The 21,524-nt window shown below is 37.4% G+C and overlaps 1 protein-coding gene across 1 annotated transcript in view; it reads left to right on the top strand.

The window, feature by feature from the left end:
• Nucleotides 1–414: 414 nt before the first annotated feature.
• FAM185A (family with sequence similarity 185, member A) overlaps nucleotides 415–21,524 on the top strand; it is a 40,169-nt gene continuing 19,059 nt past the window's right edge. Inside the window, exons 1-6 of the mRNA XM_009573767.1 lie at nucleotides 415–510; nucleotides 1,213–1,252; nucleotides 3,948–4,057; nucleotides 9,225–9,317; nucleotides 15,252–15,390; nucleotides 20,037–20,078. Coding sequence (XP_009572062.1) covers nucleotides 415–510; nucleotides 1,213–1,252; nucleotides 3,948–4,057; nucleotides 9,225–9,317; nucleotides 15,252–15,390; nucleotides 20,037–20,078 — 520 coding nt within the window. The remainder of the gene's footprint in view (nucleotides 511–1,212; nucleotides 1,253–3,947; nucleotides 4,058–9,224; nucleotides 9,318–15,251; nucleotides 15,391–20,036; nucleotides 20,079–21,524) is intronic.

The raw sequence follows: 21,524 nt of genomic DNA, 5'->3' as shown, positions 1-21,524 counted from the left end.
CTTGGCATGTCGAACTGCATGTGCTAATTAAACCTGAAACCAGCTCTTTGATTTCTGGTTACTGTACATTGACTGAGTACTCAGAAGTAAACTCAGCTGAGGTCTTGCATAACCGGAATTTGAGAATCATTTGTCCTGTCTTACCATGTGGGTCTTATATTTTGCCTTAGTATGTATATATTAGAATCATAGGATAATTTGGGTTGGAGGGGACCTCAGAATGTTCCTAGTTCAACCTCCTGCTCAAAGCGGGGTCAACTCCAAGGTCAGAGGAGGCTGCTCAGGGCTTTATCCAGTCTGGTTTTGAAAATGTTCAAGAATGAAGACTACACAACCTCCTTTGGCAAACTGTTCCAATGCTTTTTCCATGTTATACGAACAGATGCTTCTATGCCAAAGTCAAGGAGGAGGACCATGAGTGTTGAAGTGGTGGTCAAGCTTCATGGAGTAGAATACCAAAGCTCTGTCCCCTCTGGCACAGGATCAAGCACTCTTGGTCTAGGCCCACTTGTAAGCCAGTATGGGTTTTCTACTTTTTTTTTTTTGTTTATTTTTTTTATTATCAGTTCTTTCCGTGGAAAAACTTAACTCTTCCACATTAGTCTTATTTAAGTCCATAGATCACTTAGCTTTTTGGCTAAATACTGTAGATTCTTGTGGAACTAAGCAAACTGAATGAATGTATGGGTCTTGAATGTTTTTATGAATTACCAAAATTGTAATTTTATCATATCACTTAAACAATTTTTCTGCCTACTTATATGAGGGGAGAACCTAAACTCCTGGGACTGCTTGTTTCTGCTTTTTGTTTTTTGTAAACATTAGTGGAAAGCAAATGTGAATGTTTTCAAGTGTGTTTTTCTCAAGTCTTAACATGTTAGTGAGTTGGAAAAAAGATCATGTCTACTCCTAAGTATGGCAGACTTACAGCCTCAGAGTAGCAAATACTATAATCTGATGCCCTCAATAAATAGTTTTTCCTGGACTGAATTATTTTATGTGCATGCTCACTTACTGGTAAGCTTCCTTTATAAGCGGAGGAGTGGATCATCATGGAGTACTTCTAGTAGTCCAGGGCTGCTGAGTGACTTTAAAATAAGTAATTTTCCAGTCTATTTCAAATATTATAGTTTAAGGTGGTATTTCTGGGGTACCCTTGCCTACATTCTGATACCAAAATTCTTTTTCTCTGTATGTACCTTTTTCCAATAGAAGTCCTTTGCACCTCAAAGGTCTTCATGCATTCTTCGAGGTTTGTGTAGCTGAAGTTGGCTTCAGCCCTTGTCTTTGCTAAGAAGGAATTAAACTAGCTATTTTTGGAGCTTTGGCACAGAAACAGATTGTATCCTGTTCGTCCTTGCTTGTTGAAATTTCGCTAGCCATATTATCCAGCTTTTAGCTTGCTTCTTTGTGGAGTCATTTATCCTTGCTTCAGGAAGCCTATTTGAGAGACAGAGGGGCTCCATTCCTTGTCCATTAGTTTTTGCTATATCAGGGCTAGCAAAGCACTGAGACTCTGCAGAGCATCAAGGCACAAAATATGTTTCCAGGAATCGCTGGTGTTTCTTAACAGCATGCTCGTGAATCTCCAGTCTTCTGTGTCCTCTTTTGGCACCCATCTTTGATACAGCTGGGATTACATTACTAATCTACCCTTCAAATGATGGCCATAACATGCCCTGCAGGATCATAAGTTTTTATTAACCTTATTCTTATACAAGTCGTATTAAGTTGGTATCATGGCTAAACTAACTGCTCTTAAGCCTTTTCCTCACCCCTTTTGACAGAAGCAATAAGAGCAAGAGGGTATCAAGCTGACTGAATTCAAAGATTTGCACAAGCAAACTGGCTTTTGGACTTCTCTCTTCTCAGAAAGCAAAATAGCAAGTCTTGGATGTAGATCCTCCCAAGGACCGTGCAGTTTTCCAGTGGGTGAATTGAGCAGTTTTGAGCAAGACAGCTTGTATTTCAAAAATAATATTGCTTTCTTTTTGAACTCTCCAGGTTTCTGCTGCGCAGGGACATACTGTTCCAAGTGTAGATGTTTGGAGAGTGCCTCTGTTTGTGTCTCTCTGGGAACTGTGTTTAAACAATCCAACTGCTCCCTGAGAAGTAAAACCTTATGGAAAAGTTTTTGTCTCAACTTCAGGACTTGTAGATCAGCATTGATCAAATTGAAAAAGCTCAGATACCACTCAGATATTTTTAGTCTGGTGAAACTGTCTAGGCTTTACCAACATAAAACCTTGTGGTGCTGGCCATTGAGCCTCTGATGATAGTCACCAGTCCAGTTTGCCAGGTTTTGTGCTTTTAGATGCCTCAAAGCCTGTCTTAGAGTTACTTAAATTTAAGAAACATATAGTTTGATTAAAATCTTGGTCACTGTATCTCTTTCTTGGAAGTCTTCTGTGAAGAGGCTACGAAAATAATATCTGCAAATAAAACAGCTTTCTGGAAAACCTGCTTATCCAGTCCACCTCTTCTAGCCCTCTTACAGAATTGTTACCTGTGAACACAGCCTGCATTCTTCACTAAATTTAACCTCTTAGCTTACTGTGGCAATAAGGTAGCACTCTTGCAGCAAAGATGTAACGTGTTTTAGCTCTGCCTTTTGGATTCTCCTGGTTTGTCAGGTGGCCAAGCTTCCCTTCGTTGTTAATTGGAGCTCTCAGTCTCTCATCTTCATGGTCTCCAAGCTACTGTCGTCATGGTTCCAGCATCTGTCCTGAGCAACAGCATGACATTGATCTTTGGCCTCAGCTGTGTCGCGGATCTGACTTGGGGAATCTCACTGGGGCGGACCAGTTATACATACTCTGATTATTCTTCTCATATTTCTGGTCACCTTAGCAGATAGTGGAGGTGAAAGAAAAACTTTCACAGGTGCTTAAATGAAGGTTTCTTTCCCAGATGATCTCCTTTTCTTTAGAGAGGAGTAGGCTCACTATCTCTCTTAGTCCTTCAGTTATGTGTCTTGCAGCAAACACTTCTGACTCCTGTTCAATTTTTCTTTTTCTTCTTTCTGCCTTTTACCCTTAGAAGAGCAAAACCACTTCTTTCCTCTCCTGCCTTTACCTTTTGCCAGTCGTAATGGTGGTAATTAATATAAATGATTATTAGTATAGTCAGAATCCCCAGACTGCATATTCTCAAACTTCTTCCCGGTTCCTTAAACTCAGAGGTGAGCTCAAGTGTCAGAAAAATGCTTTTGCTGCTCCTGCGTGAAGCACTATGAGCCCATAAATTACTCCCTTGTTGACAGAGTTATCTACAAGACCTAGTGACTTTTCTTTGTGGGAGCCTATGAACAGTAATAAGGTGAGGTGATTCAGACTAGAGGCAAACATGCTTCTTCATGCCAGGGGGGTAAGTCAGGCCTCCCAGAATGCTAGGGAAGAATGACGCATGCAAACCCTTCTGTACCTGTTTTTGTGTTACGCTGCATGCTAGTTGAAGCAGCAGAGGTCTAAGCAAGACCTATGTATTTGTGCTGTTGAATCTTACTACTCTACATGTTGCCTCAAACAACCTGCCAACCTTCCCACCCCAAAACCCATGTCAGGGTACCCAAATGTCTCAGTAGAATTGCTAATAGGATTGGTGACTAGGGTAGCTATGAGATAGAGGTGGAGTTTGGGAGTGGGTTTAAAGGACCACACCCTGATGATTCCTTGCCAGGGGTTACAGTCACTCTGCTGCCTCTTAACGTTCTCTCTTGAATCTGGATGGTTATACACAGGCTTACAAAATTTTCAGTGTCAGTTGTTGATAATGACTAGTCATGCAATTGAAAGTATATGACCAAACTTGGCAAGAAGGTTCTTTAGTAACAAAGAAGCTACTTTTTTCCCCTACTATATGTAGTTCCTATATAAAGTGGTCAAGTACTATGTTAAATAGATCTGACTCTTCTCATTGTGTTGCTAATAAAACTTTTTTAATTCTAGATTTGGATATCAAAACATCAGGGACTGGCTGCGTGAAGATTCAGAAAATAGAATGTGATAACTGCAAAATAGAAACGGAGAAGGGGACTAGTGTCTTGCAGTCAATAAAGGTACAAAGAACCCTCCCCTACTCCATCAGTGTTTTAAAAGGGATTGTGTGGTGGCATTATAAAAACTTAAATACCAGTTCTGGAGATGAGAATTACTCTGATATTTCTAAGTGTTACTATGTGTGTAGCACCTCACCTTTATTTATTGCATACAATTACGATACAAAGTCAAATAATGTGGATCAGAAGTCCAGGTACCTCTGATGGTAGCCAAAGCCCGCAGAAACAGTGACAGCAGTAAGCCTGATATCTGCCCTTCCTGCCCCTCAAAAAAAAAAAAACAAAACAGAGTGGGATTTCCTGTCTAGTAGGTTAATAATTATGCTTGCTCGGTTGGGACTTTGCAATATGCTGCTTATTTTTTTTTCCTGTGTTTTTTTATAATTCTGATATATCAGTACTATTGACAAACTCTTTAGGTTAATTTTCAATCAGAAGTTACACATTATGTGTCCAAAATACCTGTCTGAAATATATCTGATAAATACTGTGTATGGTCATTACCTTGTTTTTTCAATCTTAAAACTTCAGGTTTGCTGACATAGACTTTTGTAGAAATAATCAAAGTATATCTGACTTAGGTCCTGTTTGGAAATTCACTTGAATAATTGGGATTGTACCTGCAGGAATTGGGTACATTCAAAAGAAGGGCTTTTCAAATAGGGTAATTCCTAAGTTTAAGTATTTTTGAGATATGAAAAATCTTTCAACGTTTTTCTCTACTATGGTAAGAGATTATTTTTATAGCGCACATATGGGAAACTGAACTTAAGGGGAAATTTAATATACAGTAGAGCTAGGTTTACTCCATATTCAGTAAACTGCAGACAACTTGTATCTTCCAGAGTCTGTGTAATTGACCATATTACTCTTAAAAAGATAACTAAAATCTAATGAAAATTTAACAGTACTGTATGTGTTACTGCTGTCTAAAGCTTTGGTTAAAAATGACTCTGTTATATAATAATAACAGCAAACAGCAGTACATGAGAAAACTACATAATATGAGAAAACAAGGCAGTTTTGGCCAGCAATAGTGACAGTAATCACAGCATGCTATCACAATTGTCAAGAATTTTTTGTGATGTCGTGGAAAAAGAGGATTTTGAGGAAGGACAACTAACTAATTCCATGGGCATCTTTTTTCATATACAATCTGAGATGTGAAAAATTAAAAAATCAGTTCTATTTTCCTTGGGTCTTCAAGTAGCAATGAAACAATACTCTCTAATGAACTGAAAAGAAGGCTGCAAAGTCACCAGTTTGGGGCTTCCAAGACCAACTCCTCCATAGCCTCGTTATAGTTTAGAGGAGCTTGGTGTTGCTTTTTTCCTCTGTCAGCTTTGAGTCTTGCTTGATTCAAAAAACGTCAGGAAAACTACAAGTGTAAAAGATGATCCTTCCCCTGTGCATGCGCCTTAATGTGTCCATTATGTTGGTGGCCACAGGAAGCTTCTTTGCTCCCTCAAGCCTCAGGTGAGAGGAATGGCCTTGTCCCAGAAGACACTTAGAATTTAAAGTATCAAGAAAGAACTGTAGATTTCAACTGAAATTCCTGTTAAAACAAAGCTTTGTAAGATTGTAATTCTTTGGCTTTTTTTAACCAAAATAGTTACCCAAAGTATTACTTTGGGTTGAGTGGCGATTGGTTGTCTTTGTTCTGGTTACTGTGGTGGTTTCAACATACAGTACTAGGGAAGGTATGTTACCACTCTTGGTTTTATTGACTCTGAAGTAGTGAAATGAAGGTTTTGAATTAAAATTACCGACCATGTAGGTGTTTGCAACAGCAAACATTTGTTCAATTACAGTATCTCTTAGCTGTACAATCAGTTTTTAGTCTAATGTTGTTTTTAAGAAGTACTGTAGTTCTAGTAAGGCAACTGTAATTCAGTTTCTGTAATATAGGTTCAGGAATTATACTCTGCATTATCAGAGAAGCAGAATTATTAGTGAGAAGCAGAATTATTAATCTTTTGGGTTTTATCAAAGCTACTGAAAATCTTATAGACGAGATTCTGTAGTGCAGCACAGGAGCTGATTCCCCTTTAGGGAATGTGCTTTACTGAGCAAACTGAAGTGATACTGCCCTCCCCTGGATGGATTAAAGAGCTGTTTAATGTTGCTTCACTGTCATGCTGTCCACACAAACCTCACCGGCTAGCAAAGCAGGAGACCCTTTCTTTACGGTAGAGAGCATTGTGGATCAATGACTTTAAATAAATTAAAAAATCTGGTCATGTGGGGATTATTCAAGAGCACCAGCAAACAGCTTCACAACTGCTAATTTTCTTAACTTGCCACAGACTGCAAGAAGTTGTTTGTATAACTTGTTATTCAAAAAACTTGCCAATTTTTGGTATACTGTATGGCGTCTTTACGGAAGACCTAGAAATTTAACATCTACTTTCCTTAATCATGCATGCTAGTAATTGAACAGAAGAGATGAGTATTCTGTATGAGGTTTTTTAATGGATTTTGACTGGTGCTTTTGGTGTGGTAGACATTATCCAGGCAGTGAGATTTGTTGAGGGTTGTTTTACTGAGATTTTTTTGTTGTTGGTTGTTGTTTTGTAACTGGCTAAAGCCCAGTTCACCCTATCCCTTCCAAGTCTCTAGGCCAACTGATAGTGACAGTAATTCCAAAATACAGTTATGACTTCTAGGTCGTCTTCAGAGTATAAATTATTCCCAAATTCTTTATTGAGGAAGTAGTGCTGCTTCTTTTTAATTTTTTCCCTGGCTTCTTATTACAATCCATCAGCTTAGCAGTGGTACTAAGGAGACCCTTTAATTTTGTTTCTATGTTCAACAATTACTTCTGACTCCTTGACTGTGCCAGTGATAACAAGAATTTCCAGGTCTCATGCACGATCAGTGGAAGACCTGCCATGCTTCTTCACCACACACAATGTCTGAGCCTGACTTGTTAGTCCTGCACCACTGTCCTTCCTTTCTTTGAACTGAACAAATTTTTCTGTTTTTTTTTTTTTTAACATCTGTCATGGCCTTGACAGCCGTTTAGCTCTTCCTTACTCAAACCTTTCTCCCTTGCTAGGAGAAGCCCTATGACAAATTAGTGCTTCTTGCTTTCAGCTGGTGGAATATTCCCTCTTAATGAAAAAGCTATTTGGCAATATAACTTGCTTCCTCTCTCAGCAAATCCTGGTGTCTGTTAGGTATCTCTATTGATACCTACCCCTGAAAGCCTGCTTTTTTTAAGAGGTTAGGGATTGTCTAATAATTCCAGGGAAAAAAGTTGAGGGACCTGTGTCTTATCAAAGCTTTTTCTATCCCAAAAATGATAAAGTTAAAAAAAAAAAAAGAGGAATTAAGTGTGTATGTCGTGGTTTATTAACTAACTACCAGTGGCCATACTGGTAAGTCATTGCTATATACTAATTCTTCTAATCTTATGAGTTCCCATATTCTCCTCAAGTTATATGCTTGGAGGGTTTGCTCTTTAACCATTATTCTGATAATGTGCCTAATGTAACTGCCTCAAAGGAACTGTGATGTCTGGCTGAAGCATCTAATTTAACTTTATCCTGTTTACTGTATATGGAGAGAGTAATCTATTATATTTGTATAGAGGCTTAACTGAACAGCTGAGTTATTTACAACCTTTAAAAGGTCTGAAGCACTACTGTAGTCTCAAGTTAGGGGCATTGCATTTCACCGTGGGGAAGCCTCTTAAATGAAGAGGGGAAAGCAAGACATGGGAACACAAAGATTAAGAAACAATGCTCTAGAGGTCTTCCTGTCTTATGAAACCCCATGAATCTTCTGGTTCTTGGCATTTCATCAGAAATGTGTTGGAGCAGTGTAAGTCCATGTTTTCCTATTGGAAAGTTGATTTCTTTTTTTTTTTTTAAAGTCCTTAATTTTGTTGCTATCTGATTAGACCTAGTTAATGCAATTTATTATGGCTTATCCAAACAGGTGTTTAATAACCTAAATATCTTGAATATTTCTGATATGCTTGACTGTCAAATTTAATGGATGGTGTCCTAAATTAAATACCATCTGCAGGAATAATATCCTTTTCAACAGGAACGAATATATCGGAAAATGGAGGTGGTGGTGTGGGAAAATGAAGAATATGGGGGAGGGGGAAGCTTATCCAGCATTAAGTATAAAAAAAAATGCTGAATATTTTTTTTAATTCTATGTTATTCCAACATTCATGCTAGTGAACTTCAGCAAAAGAGCTTTGCTGTTGGGATCTGTAGACTTCTTAAAGTCAGATTTGTTGAAGTTGCAGCTTGTGAATACAGTTAGCTTATCTAAATCTGATTTTTAAAATGTTTTTTCCCTTCTTACAAATGGTTGGTTTTTACTCTCAAGACCTGTTGGGGTTTTTTTTTTGTCTTTGAGATTAGTTTGTGTGTATTTGTGTACATTTTTTTTTCTCTTGTCAGTTGTGTGCAGCAGCAGCTGAAAGGTATAAGGGCTATAGCATTTTTTACTTGAAACCTGGTTTCTTTGTGGAAAAACTTGAGATTGTAATGCAGATGTATGCTAAATAACTAATTTGATTTAGATTTGGGTTGGAGTGAAACACTGTAGGATCTGGTTCTACTTGCAGGCCTAAGGTTTGCACTGGTATGCATCCATAGAAGTTTATGGCTATGCATACTACTCCAAGCATAAGTAGCTCTGTGATGTGTTTGTGTATATATATGATTATCCTACAGAATTCTGTGACACTGTAGGTTCCAGGTCACTAGAAGGCTCCAGTTTGCAAATTCATTTCTCACTGCCCACTCGTGTTTCTCATCTGCTGCAGCACTGGCTATATGTATACCTTGGTTTCTGGATGGAGTATAAATGAAACACAAAGTTCCTTCTTTCTTCCCCTGCTGCTTATTTTAATATATGCTGAGTGAATGTTTTTCTGGTTAAAAAAACCAAACCAAACCCAAAAAACCCACCTGAACTGAGAATAAATTGTGTTGTTTCTGGTTACAAAGAAAGGTGACTTGATCTGAGTTTGACTCCACTGGAAATAAACAGCACATTTGGCAATCACTTGAGAAGAAACCTTCACAGTAAAATGGAAGTTTGTGATAAAAGGTGGTCATTGTGGTACAGCTTGAAAAACCAGATAACTTGTTTTTTAATTATGATTATCCTAACCATATGATTTTTAAACTTTTTTTTTCAGAGCCATAAAATTGATATACGGACAAACGGTGGCAAAGTAATTGGTCTTGGAACACTTTATGGAAATACAGATATTCGTGCAACAGAGAAGGGTGTAAGTAAGAAGTAAAACTTTCTCTTTAATGGCTTGTTCGGCTTGTCTGTTGCAAAATGACTAATTTTGAAGAATCTGCTGAAGAATATTTAATGACCCTCATTGGTTGATTGTCATTTCACTGTTAACTTACATTTGGCTGTTTAATTATACTATCTTATCTTATGCTTGATTTGGATTAGTAAGCAGGCTCCACAGAAAGAGCAGTAATAAGTATGTGATCGTTCCATCAACACAGAGGTTGTGCTAGCTGATACAACTTCACTTATGTAGACCCTCACAACACTCTTAAACTTTTTACTTGGCTAGTATCTAGGCACCTGGATTCTGCAACAGGCCCATGAGTTTATTTAGTGTCTCATGAATAGTGGCTTGATATTTGTACATGCTGTTCACTTCCAGCATTATATGGTTGTAAGAATGGAAGAGTCTAAGGTTTTGTATATTTCTTTGCAGCTGAGGAAATATAATCACGTGTAATCTTGTTATGACATGCAGTGAGAAGAATCATGAACAGGAAAACAGTTTTATAGGGAAGTAGCTTGCTTTTTTCAGCAGATGGCAGTATGAGACAAACCTTACACTACTGTAATCTGGTTTTGTTTCTTGCTATAAGCAGTCAATTCTCCATTATTTAAAACAATGTAGAGCTAGGCTCCCTTACATAATACTACAGTTCTCACACCCAGTCTGGTTTTTAGGCTCAACTTGAATGTTTAGGCATCATAATGTCCATGCAGCTGGTTGCATTAGGATGCATTGCTATATGAACATGTGGAGCCAAGCCAAGCCTGGAAGTAGCTTGGATGCATGCAGTACTCTGACAGAATCAATAGGTACTGTTAACACCAGCAGCACTGGGAAGAATCGGAGTGCAGGTAGCTCTCCCTAGTCAAGGATAGAATTGAGATCAAATTATTAAGTTCTAGGAGTCCAAAATCGTCTCTGTGAAGTGCCATTTGGCACTGTTCTACACCCTGTAGATTGGGTTCTGAGATCATATGTTCACTTACACAGAGACAGCTGTAAGCTGTTCTTAATGTCCTGCTGTAAACTAACAACTTGCCATTGGATTTTCCAAAAACAGTCAAAATTAAATTATCTGCATTTCTTTGTAGTGGATGCTAGCCTGCCTTTTACGTACAAAAGAGCCCAGAGGCTGCTGTAGCTGTACTATTGTTGGGGGTTGTTTAACCTGGAGAAAAAGAGGCTCAAGGGAGACCTTATTGCTCTCTACAACTACCTGACTGGAGGTTGTAGTGAGGTGGGCGTTGGTCTCTTCTGCCAAGTAACTAGCGATAGGACGAGAGGAAACGACCTCAAGTTGCGCCAGGGGAGGTGTAGACTGGATATTAGGAAAAATTTCTTCACTGAAAGGGTTGTCAAGCACTGGAACAGGCTGCCCAGGGAAGTGGCAGAGTAACCATCCCTGGAGGTATTTAAAAGTTGTGTAGATGTGGCACTTATGGACATGGTTTAGTGGTGGACTTGGCAGTGTTGGGTTTGTGGTTGGACTTGATGATCTTAAAGGTCTTTTCCAACCTAAATTATTCTATGACTCTATCATTGATATTTCTTCATGAACATTACTTCATCCCAGCAAGACCTCCCAGCATAAAGCAGAGTGGGTAAGGTCTGACTGTGACATGCTCTGTTGATGCCACAGTGGGACTGATCAGTGCTAATTGATTGGCAGTTCCCTTGAGACTATTACTAGTTAGTGGAGTTAGGATCCATCCTAAGCCACTAGCAGCCTCAGGGAGTGGAACAGGGCAGAGGTAGTTTGCAGCTTTCTTGATGTGTCATCCATCTTCCTGCAGAGGGCTTCTGTTGGAAAGATCCGAAAGCTGGAATCCTTGCTTTATACCAGTGAAAAAGATTGAGTGCAATCTACGAAGTGCTTTGACTGCTGTGGATTCATGCTGTTCACAACATACTAGCATGGTGGTGGTCTTTAAATTAGAGTTGTGCTGCTTAGTCATTTGTCCTGAACTAGTTTGTTACACCAGTGCAGTCCATCGAGTTCATTTCAAATAGCATCTTGCTGGTGTTGATAAAAACAAGTGGATGGTAGAAAAATAATTAGATCTATATCTACATGAAAATATAGTTCATGAAAATGAGAACTATAGTTGTTTTGCTTTGAGTCTTTAAATGCTATTTAAAAATCTAACTTTTTTCAGACATACTGTCCTTCTGAAACAATAAAACAAACTTCATGAAGATTAAGTTGAAGTGTTTCTTTATATAGTCTGTAATATTGCTAGAAGTCACTCTTACAGTTGTAAAACTGTAGTAACTTGAGTGAAGTCAGTCATTTTAACAGGAATTTACAGCTATGAAACAATATATTGGCTTATGTTATTGAACTTCTCATTAACAAACTTTGCTGTGTAGTTAGGAAGGACAGTGTGAGATTTCTCAATTGGCCACTTCTGTTAATAATCAGTCAGCCTTATGTCTCCTGTGTGTGTTTGTATGAGATGTTTCTTCCATCAGTTGTAGTCATCATTATGTAATTATGGCTTTGTCAGCATTTCCAGCCCCCTCTTGGAGGTGGGAAGGGAAAGATTGTGGTAAAAGACACTAAGCACTTGAGAAACAGAGAATATTTTTAAGGGGGAAAATGGAGAAGACGCTGGTAAAATATTTGAGCAAGGATAGCACAAAAAGGAAGGCCAAGAAGAGGAATATGTGGGGAAGGAGTTATTTGTCATATTTAAACATAGCAAGATGTTAGTTTTCATCTTGAAAATGTGTTCAGGTGCAAAAACATTCTCAGTCTGATTTATGAAGATGGACTGACTTTTTCTTTGAAGGCTAAGAAACTGGTGGAACTTGAGCATGTGGTCAGTCTCAGTAACTGCAAGTCCCAAGGCTCTGCTCTCAACGGAAGGAATTTTTCCAGAAAACTTGGTCATTCAATGGACAAAAATAATCAAATTTGTTTGACTGGGGAGTCATTAGCTAATATCTGTGCCATGGGGACTTTTCTATAACGCTTGTTTAGCAGAGCCAAACATCTATGTTCTGCCAAAAATTCATAAAAGTTAAAGAATTTGGGATTGAAAACATATTTAGTCTCAGTACAAAGCAATCCTTTTTTTTTTTATGCTTTCCCTCCCTACAATACTTTTTCAGTCTTATACTTGATCAGTCTGACTTCACCCCCCCTCCAGATCTGGGTTATTCTGAAAGAAATGTTCATTGTATTGCTAGTTCTTGTTTTATTTTTTACAGTAACTAGCTGACTCATACTTCTTTTTATCATGTGCTGAGACAACTCTTTTTATTGCTGTGCATTTTTAAGAAAGGTAGTTGAGGCTGGTAAATAAGATGAGTTGGTATGTGAGCTTGTTTATAATAAAGCACTTCATAATATTTAAATAAGATAAATATCTAAATAGAGTCAAAACTTGCATACCATAGTGACAGATGTAGCTTTTTGGGCTTTCCTTTTCCTGTTCAGGAATGACACAGGCAGCCGCAGCCAGTTTGCACCCAAACTATGCAGATATTTTTATTTCATCCCCCCCTTAAAGTGTGCCTCACCCTATTTTCATTGTGCTGATAGCAATGATGGCCCTGCTAAAATTGGAAATGTTCTTTGCAAGTCATTTAACTCCCTTCAGAACAGATCGTAGAGCCTAAAATGACAGTGGCTTTTCTTTTACTTGTTGCTTTGGCCATGTGCCACAGCAGGTTTACACTTTGCCATACTGGGTGAGGAAGTAGTGGAGTACTGTTGTGGTTTAACCCGGCAGGCAGCCAAAAAACATGCAGCTGCTTGCTTACTCCCCCACCCCCAGTGGGACAGGGAGAGAATCGGAAGGGTAAGAGTGAGAAAAACTTGTGAGTTGAGATAAAGACAGTTTAATGGAACAGAAGAGGAAGGGAAAATAATAATAATAATGATAATGATAGAATGTACAAAATGAGTGATGCACAACGTAATTGCTCACCACCTGCTGACCGATAACCAAGTGGTGATCGCTACTTCCTGGAACACGCCTCCCATTCATATACTGAGCATGACGTCACATGGTATGGAATACCCCATTGGCCAGCTGGGCCAGCTGTCCTGGCTATGCTCCCTCCCAGCGCTTGGTAGAGCATGTAAGCTGAATGTCCTTGACTAGCAGGGTACTTAACGACAACTGAAAACATCAGTGTGTTATCAACATTCTTCTCATACTAAATCCAAAACACAGCACTAGAAAGAAATTTAACTCTATCCCAGCCGAAACCAGGACAAGTACTCTGTAGGAAACATTCCTAGGATAGATGCAATGTAAACTTATGTTTGTTAAAGTCTCTGCTTGTTAGAGTTTTGTTAAAAGCATTGAAAGATTGAAAAGCTGAATTGCTGTCACTTTCAGTAGTGACAAATTATGCCTTAATATCGTTGGTTTTGTTTACTGTTGATGCTTAGATTCTGTAGCATAGTTCTAAGCAGCATCAACTGCAGAGATTGTAGATACTGACTGTCACATATCTCTAATTCTAGCACGGCACTTTGATCACCAGATGTTCTTAAAGGTTAATGTATCTTGTTACATTCTTGGAGACCTACTTTGTATTGTAGCATCATGTCAAAAGTCTTAAAACAATAATTCATTCTGTAATCTTATGACTTAAGATGTAAAGACAGTGTAAAGCTCAGTATACATGGATTTGTAAGGTCACAGTATAATTTGGCAGTTGTATAGTCCATACTAAAACAGCCTCTTTAGCTTACTTGTTGGGACACAATACAGCATGGAGTTTGTGCAACTCTAATTGCTGTTTGTCAGAATACCTCTTACTTCCTCCATAGCTTATTCTTTATATAATACAACACTGGAAGGGTCAGCAGACTTTTTTTTTTGTATTAACTTTTTTCTACAAGATGACAATGCTAAAATGACAAAGTGGATTTAAAGATAATTTGACATAAGGCACGGTTTGATCTAGAAGGCCATATATTGTTTCATGTAATGAATAAGGATTTTGTGCAATTTGCTTAAAGTCCACGTAAGCAAAATAAAAACAACTTGAGCAGGGGTTAAGTATGAACTATGGCATGATTCCATCATAAGTCTAGTTTAACTGGGGAAGAATAGAATTAAATTTATATGGTAGTTGCACAAGCACATGATTTGTTCTGTTTTGTTCAGATAGGCGTAGGTTATGTCACACCACTGGTTACTCGTACATAGATAATCTCATCTATCACCTTTTATTCCCCGAATCTATCCATAGTGCAACTTTTCAAATCTTATCCTTTCTCTCCATTTCTATTGAAAAGAAGTGGAGATGGAGCTCTTATCCCTCATTTTTCAAGCCTTTATATAGCTTCAGGCTTAAGTCCAAGAATAGAGGTTTGAGTAACCAAGGTAATATGGACAATTATACTGAGAAAAAGAGCAGCTCTGCCTTTTTTGCAAACCTTCACCAAAGCTATGTCTACAAAGTGAGCCAGTTAAAAACCTGCATAAATAGCTGTATGTAACCGAAGACAGTGGATGTTTCAGTATGTGGTGGCAGAAAACTAATTACCAATGCTTAAGTGTCATAATGCTGTATGAACGTTAAGTTTTCATTATTAAAGCTAATCCTTTATTTTTACTTTTCAAAATGAAATGTTTTGGTTTTTAAAAATAAATTGAGTTTTTCTTTCATCCATTTGTGACTATTTAGGTTCTTCACCTATATGATGAATGTAATAATTCATAAGAATGTTGGAAAGAATCATTAACTTGTTGGTCAGAGCTCTTGGATGAAAAGGTTTTTGTTTTGTTTTGTGTAGCTTTTAACTAAGAACTTGATTCTGTTTGTTCTGCACCAACAACTGCTTTCCATTTGTTTTGCCTCTTAATAGTTTTACTTCCCTCTGCCTTTTCAAACTGTGGTGACAAGTTTTCCATTATGTTTATTTAAGTTTATTTCTCTTAGAGTGTGAATATAGAGAAGCTGCAGGGGACATCCATCAACATATCTACTGAAGATGGGCTGCTGAAAACTAAGTATCTCTATGCAGAATCATCATCTCTGTCTTCAGTAGCTGGTGATATTCTGCTGGGAAGTATTCATGGTAAGAAGGAAATACAGTCACAAATTTAGCTGCTTTGAAGGCATTCATAATGTCCACAGTAACAAATGGACTATGCTATAGACTATCACTAAATCAACTGCACACAGTATAGGAAGAAAACAGTTCTGTATTTGTTAAAAACTGAATTGATGAGAATTAACTTACCATATAGCATACTGTATTTTTTTAAAAACAATTTTATAAGCACACTTGTGAAATAGCGAAGTGTATATTGTAGGAAAGAAACATCATACATACTGTGAAATATTTTAAAATTCAGCCATGAAAATTATACTAAAAGTAATAAAGAGGCTTCTCTTCCCCTCTCTCCATCCTTTATTTTCTTCATAGGAGAAGTAACTCTTACAGCATCTACTAAGAACTATGCTAGAACTCGGTCTATTTAGAAGTTTTTAGCAGAAATAGTCTGTGTGCTGGCACCCTATACTAACAGAGTGGTGACAGTTTCTGTTCCTTGATTGGGCGGGCAAAAGGTCTCTAATCCATCCACCTTTTAATGTCCTTCACCTAGAACTAAAACTAATTAACTTGAGTGTCTTTATATAAACAGCAGCAAGGTTGGAATCTGGTGTGATTTTCTAATTTAACAAAATTCCCACTGAATTCTGACTGTGCTGTAATGCATTTGTGGTGATTTAACATTAAATAAAACAAACTGGAGGATGTACAAAAGTGAAAATTACTCAGGTCAGTTAGAGTTCCAGATTTCCAGCTATTTGCCTTATAAGCAATTTGCTGCAATTTCTTAGCAATTTTGTATTGTCATCTTGCTTGAGAAATGACTCGTTTCTTCCTTAAAGGAGCAACTCCTTTGTCCATTTGTAGTAAATTTAAGAATGGTTTCTAAACCTGCTAGGTAAAGTTCACTTCAGCATGCATAGGCAGAAATAAGATTCCCCCCCCGCCCCACCCCTTCTTGTTACTGTATTTTTCTAACGTGTAGACTATATTGTTACTGGTACTTCTGTCTGATAAGCTGTTTTGCTTTGTTTTGGTTTTTTTCTAGCTTCAAACCGATATAATGATACTGTGGAATGATCAGTTTGTGAGCATGTTCATGCCTCTGTGCACATCCAAAAGTTTATTTTTGTTTTCTTGGTACAAAAATGAAATGATAACTGCTGTAGTTAGTGACTTCCTTAGTAATGCCTCATTGTCATTTAGCTGAAGAACAATGTGAAAACAAATAGAATTGTATCCAAATTATACAGACATTTCTTACGTTACTTCAGGATTATTTTCATGAGCTCTCTACTAAATGGGTTTGGAACACCTAACGTTATTTTAGCTGTTTCTTTTAAAAACAATTGCACATTAACATTTGCTTGGTACTTCTAGTCTATTTTTTCAGAAAAATATTTTCTGTAAAACATCATGCTCCTCAATCACATTTTAATAGTAAGAACAAATACTTTTAAAGTCTTTTAAATTATTATATTGCATATATATATACACAGACACACAAACACATATATTAGCGGAGAAGATAACCTCCTATTGTAATTTTATGTTAGAAAAAGGTTGGTCACTTTCCCTTCTAGTCTCTGCTCATGAGGTAGCTCAATTTTAGTAGTAGTTTTGTTTGTAAACACTTGGACAGATTGTTTCTTGGACAGTTAAGCCCACTGTTTCCCTATAGCTGACACTATGCTGATATTATAGTTGGCATAAAATCAGCACATCTGTGCACAAAACTGAGCTAGACTTCATTGCTTTTGCACTGAGAACTTTGAAGTCAGAGCAACACAAACTTTACAAACCTGCCTGAGACCCATTTTGTAGTTGAATCTCAGGCTGTAGAATTCCAATGCTGTCAGTGCCCAAGCTTTCTTAATTGCTTTTTTGCTTCATACTTTTATGAGAGATGAATAATGCATTATTTTGAAGAAATTGGTTTTGAGTAGTTTTCATCAGTTTCTGTAATGGGCATTAGAGATGTCAGGTGCCATTGAGCTTTCGAGCTGACACTTGAAAAACAAAAGGGCAACAGCTCCGAGACTTGAGAAATGTGCTACTTTATCCAAGGGGCAATAACAAATAGAGAAACTTCTCCACAGAGGAGCACATAGAAGAAAAAGGAAACCCCTCTTTGCAACTATGCCAAAGTCTTGGGTTGAGTTGCATTACTTATTAATTTATTTTATCCACAAAATAGTTTAAATTGGAAAGAAATTTGACATCTAGTCCAAACTAATGCTTAAAGTGGGCTCAATTAGAGCAAACTTGCTCATGGCCTTGTCTGGTTGAGCTTTGAATATTCTCAAGGACAGAGATTGCATGACTTTTCCAGGTGACTTGTTCCAGTCCTGAATTATCCTTCTGGTGGGGAAAAAAAACTTACTTTTTTTTTTTAATCATAATTTCCATTATGACAACTTGTAACCATTATCCTTTCTTCTTGCTGCATCACCATGAGAAGAGTCTTTTGTCTTTTCTCTATACCCTCCCATTAGGTAGTTGAAGACCACAACAAGATTCCTCCTCAGCCTTCTCCTTTTAAAGCAAAACAAACCCAGCTCTCTGAGCATATGTAGTGTGCTCTGGGCCCCTATCTTTTCAATACCCTTCTCTGGCATAACTTCAGTACATCAGTGTCTGTCTTGACTGGGAAGCCCAAAATTGGACACAGTATTCCAAATGAAGCCTCACAAGAGGGCTTTACCTGCTGGCTATACTCTTAATCATACAGCTCAATATGCAGCTGACCTTCTTTACTGACTCATACTGAAGTTGGTGTCCATCAAGATGCCTAGGTCCTTACCCGAAAAGCTTCTTTGCAAACAGTCAGCACTCAACTTTTACTGCTTTACAGGGTTGATTTCTGATGTGCAGGACTTTATATTTGCTTTTGACCTTTTCTTCTGTCATAGTCTAGTAACTATTTCATTACGTGAGAAAGTCACACTGGAAAACATGGTTATTGAAGTGCTTTATATATTTACACACTGATTAATATATAGGAAAAGGTGAACATATAGGTGCCTTACCCTGTCAGTGACCTGAATAAGGCAAAGTAGAAAATCTGCAATGTTTCGAAGTTAGTATGCTATCATGTTTGAGCTTGGCATTCTATAATCCCCTCTGAAAAGAATCTGATATATGTTCCATGAATTTCAGCTATGTTCCTGGATTTCACTGTATATAAAGTGGGATTGTAGAAATTAATTTTATTTTTGTTCCTTTTTAGGCATGATTGTACTTTAGTCTGATGCAAATTTTAAAATGCAAAGTCAAAGTGGTAAAAAGCTGCATGGTGGTTTATTATTTGCTTTTTCTGTGCATCAGAATAACCCTGCTACCTTGAGAGCCTTCAAAACAAATTGAAGGAACGGAAAGAATACGATGTAAAATGATGCCTTTATTTATATCCCAAAAGCCATCTTTTGCCCCTGGTCCTACACTGATCCTGACTTGGAATACTGTAGCTTGGAGTTTTACAGTGTTTATGGAGAAGCAAAGCTTGTACGTGATAGAAAAGATAACTATTTCTTCAGAAGCAATAAAAAAAAGAAACACTAAGCCACTGTCATCAATATTCTGTTAAAACTATTGTATTTTGGACTTTATAGTATTGCACTACAATGCTGAAGTCAGTTGGATGTAATAATCAAAAGTAGTAATTACCTCTAGTCAGGTCTTTCTCTCTTTGCCCTGACGTGTCCAAAAAATACTTGGCTGGCTTAAAAATTTTAAGTTAAGCATTTGCCTTCATGGAACAATTACATGACCAAAAGTACACTTCTGTGCACTATCTGTAGACAGTGCAGGTCACAACACAACAGGACATTCCTATCTGCTTTAAAAGCACCTTTTGTTCTAGCTAAATGTTTGAAGTAAGCTTATCACACTAATATGTTTACATTATGCGACATTAGTCTTATCTGCCATATAAGTTTGTGGTTAATAGGAGTTTGATTTCTACATGTTTAGTATTTTTCAAGAACCTGCTTATCAAAACAGAAAATGAAAAACCCCAGAAAAACAAACAGACCAGCAAATCTGCAAGTCCCAGGGGCTGTATTCAGGCAGAGTATAATCTAGCCAACTCTCCATGGGAGTTGCTAGCTGACAAAACCCTAAGTTTTTTTTGTAGGTTGTACAAAAATAAGTACTAGTCATGATAAAATGGGGAAAAGGGTGGGATAATTATAGTGTGCCTTTTAAAAACAGCAAACAGTAAAGCCAAGTGTCTTTCAAGTTCATTGAAATTTGGTTTTGTTTCGACTCTGATTTTCAGAACCCCTAAGTATTTTGTAGAGTATGTGCTTGAAATGAGGAATTTAAGACTCTTGATGATAGGCTGCTTTTCTAGCTTTCAGCCCACGAACCACTAAGAAAAACACTACAGGTCATATACAGTGGAATGCATTCTACCCTAATGATTGTTTACTACTGTGTAATTATAGAAGATAGGAGCAGAGCTTGATCCAATTGCAATTTTTAAAGGCCTCTTCTGAAAGATCTGAAAATTGTTGTGAATACTGTGTATTACTAAATTGGACTCAATTACTGTGATCAACCTTATTTTTCAATGTTATCCTCCTGGGAGGATGAGAGAGTGGCAGAAATTACATGTCTTTTAACATTACTTCTTACATTTTTTTCCCCTTTTCTTTTCTTAACAGGTAACACCAGCCTTCAGACCAAAACAGGGAGTATCACAGTAGGTAGGTTCTACCTTTTCTCCGAGATATCTCTTTTCTCACTCTTGCCTTCTCCTTTTTAAAAGCTAGATATTCACAGGGAAAGTAAAAAGGAGGTGATTCCTCACAGATGTTTCTGCCCTCTTTTCTTTTCAGGAGTAGCACTGATAGCTGTGTAGCTGAAGGACATCCTTTCCAAACTTGACTGCCAGCCTTCTGCAGCTGGGCAAGGCACACTGTCTGGCTTTTGATACCACAATACTCGCTGGGCTTTGCACAAGTTAGACTGAGTCTAGGTGTCGTCTTTTAGATTAAGATGGGATAAAAGGACAAGAGAAAACACTAAGCGTACATCAAATGCAATAATTTTTCCTTTAACCTAGGTCTCTATCTTACATTTGTTGATATCAATGATTAGCTATGTTTAGCTTTTATATCACAAAGCATTAATCATTGATGTATTACATATTTGGGGGGGGTGAAGGCTTGTGATAACTTAAACAATGTTTCCAAACTGTTACGCTAATCATTGTTTTCCATTCAGAAATAAAGACGGCTCATACATTTTCATTCAGGAATTTGAACTTTTATAAAACAGGATAACTCGGGGTTATCAATTAAGGTATACATTGTATCAGTTGCATTTTATAGTACATCAACACAAAAGTGAGAAACTCAAGTTCTGGTTATTTCTATGGCAGAAAATTGAAGTAACAGAATCATAAACAAGGCTCAGTGTCTCTTGAATGTACGTAGAAGGATTTCCCCTTCTGTAAATAAATTTGGTTACAGGCCCAAATCTCAAAGACTTCTGCTAATGGTAGTAAGCATAGTCACTCATTAAGCATTGTCTAGGGGCGATCTGTACTGTTACAACTCTTCTTATGTTTCTAAGCGATCTATATTAACATTCCTGGAAAATGAATGCAATACACATTCTTATGAGTTAGTCATTAAACCACAGAATTAAATTAAGCTTGCTAGTCTGTTTTTCCTTCTGTTAAATAAACTCAGAGTATGAAGAGTGTTTAAATAAAGGTTTCTTAACACAGGAGGTAGCTTTTTCCATCAACAGATGATGATTATTTTCCTTAATTAACCAGGTTCAGCTTAAACATTAAGACACATCTTACAACTGAATAAACTTTATTTTTCAGATTTCAGTTCTGAAAGCACTAGTTAAACTTAATCTTTTCCTAAAGAGCATTAAACATCCTTTAGATTTTTATGGATTTTTCCAAAGGCAGAAGACTTTTAAGATCTAGTGGTTCAACTCTAAAAACTTGAGAAAGAAAGTGTGAAAGGTTTTTGTGTATGACAAATTTACGCCACAAGATAGCTTGTTGGATTTCCAGAGGCTTGACAGGGATTTTCTGAGAGAAATAGGAAGAAAAACTCAGATCTTCCAACTTTCTTGGCTGGGTTTTCATAGGGATGTAGTTATTTTTTTCACTGGAGGCAGAATTTTAT

The sequence above is a fragment of the Fulmarus glacialis genome, unplaced genomic scaffold (genome assembly GCF_000690835.1).
Source record: "Fulmarus glacialis isolate BGI_N327 unplaced genomic scaffold, ASM69083v1 scaffold4903, whole genome shotgun sequence".
Classification (NCBI taxonomy): Eukaryota; Metazoa; Chordata; class Aves; order Procellariiformes; family Procellariidae; genus Fulmarus; species Fulmarus glacialis.
Note: the sequence above shows the minus strand (reverse complement) of the source record. Positions and strands in the feature narration are given on the sequence as shown.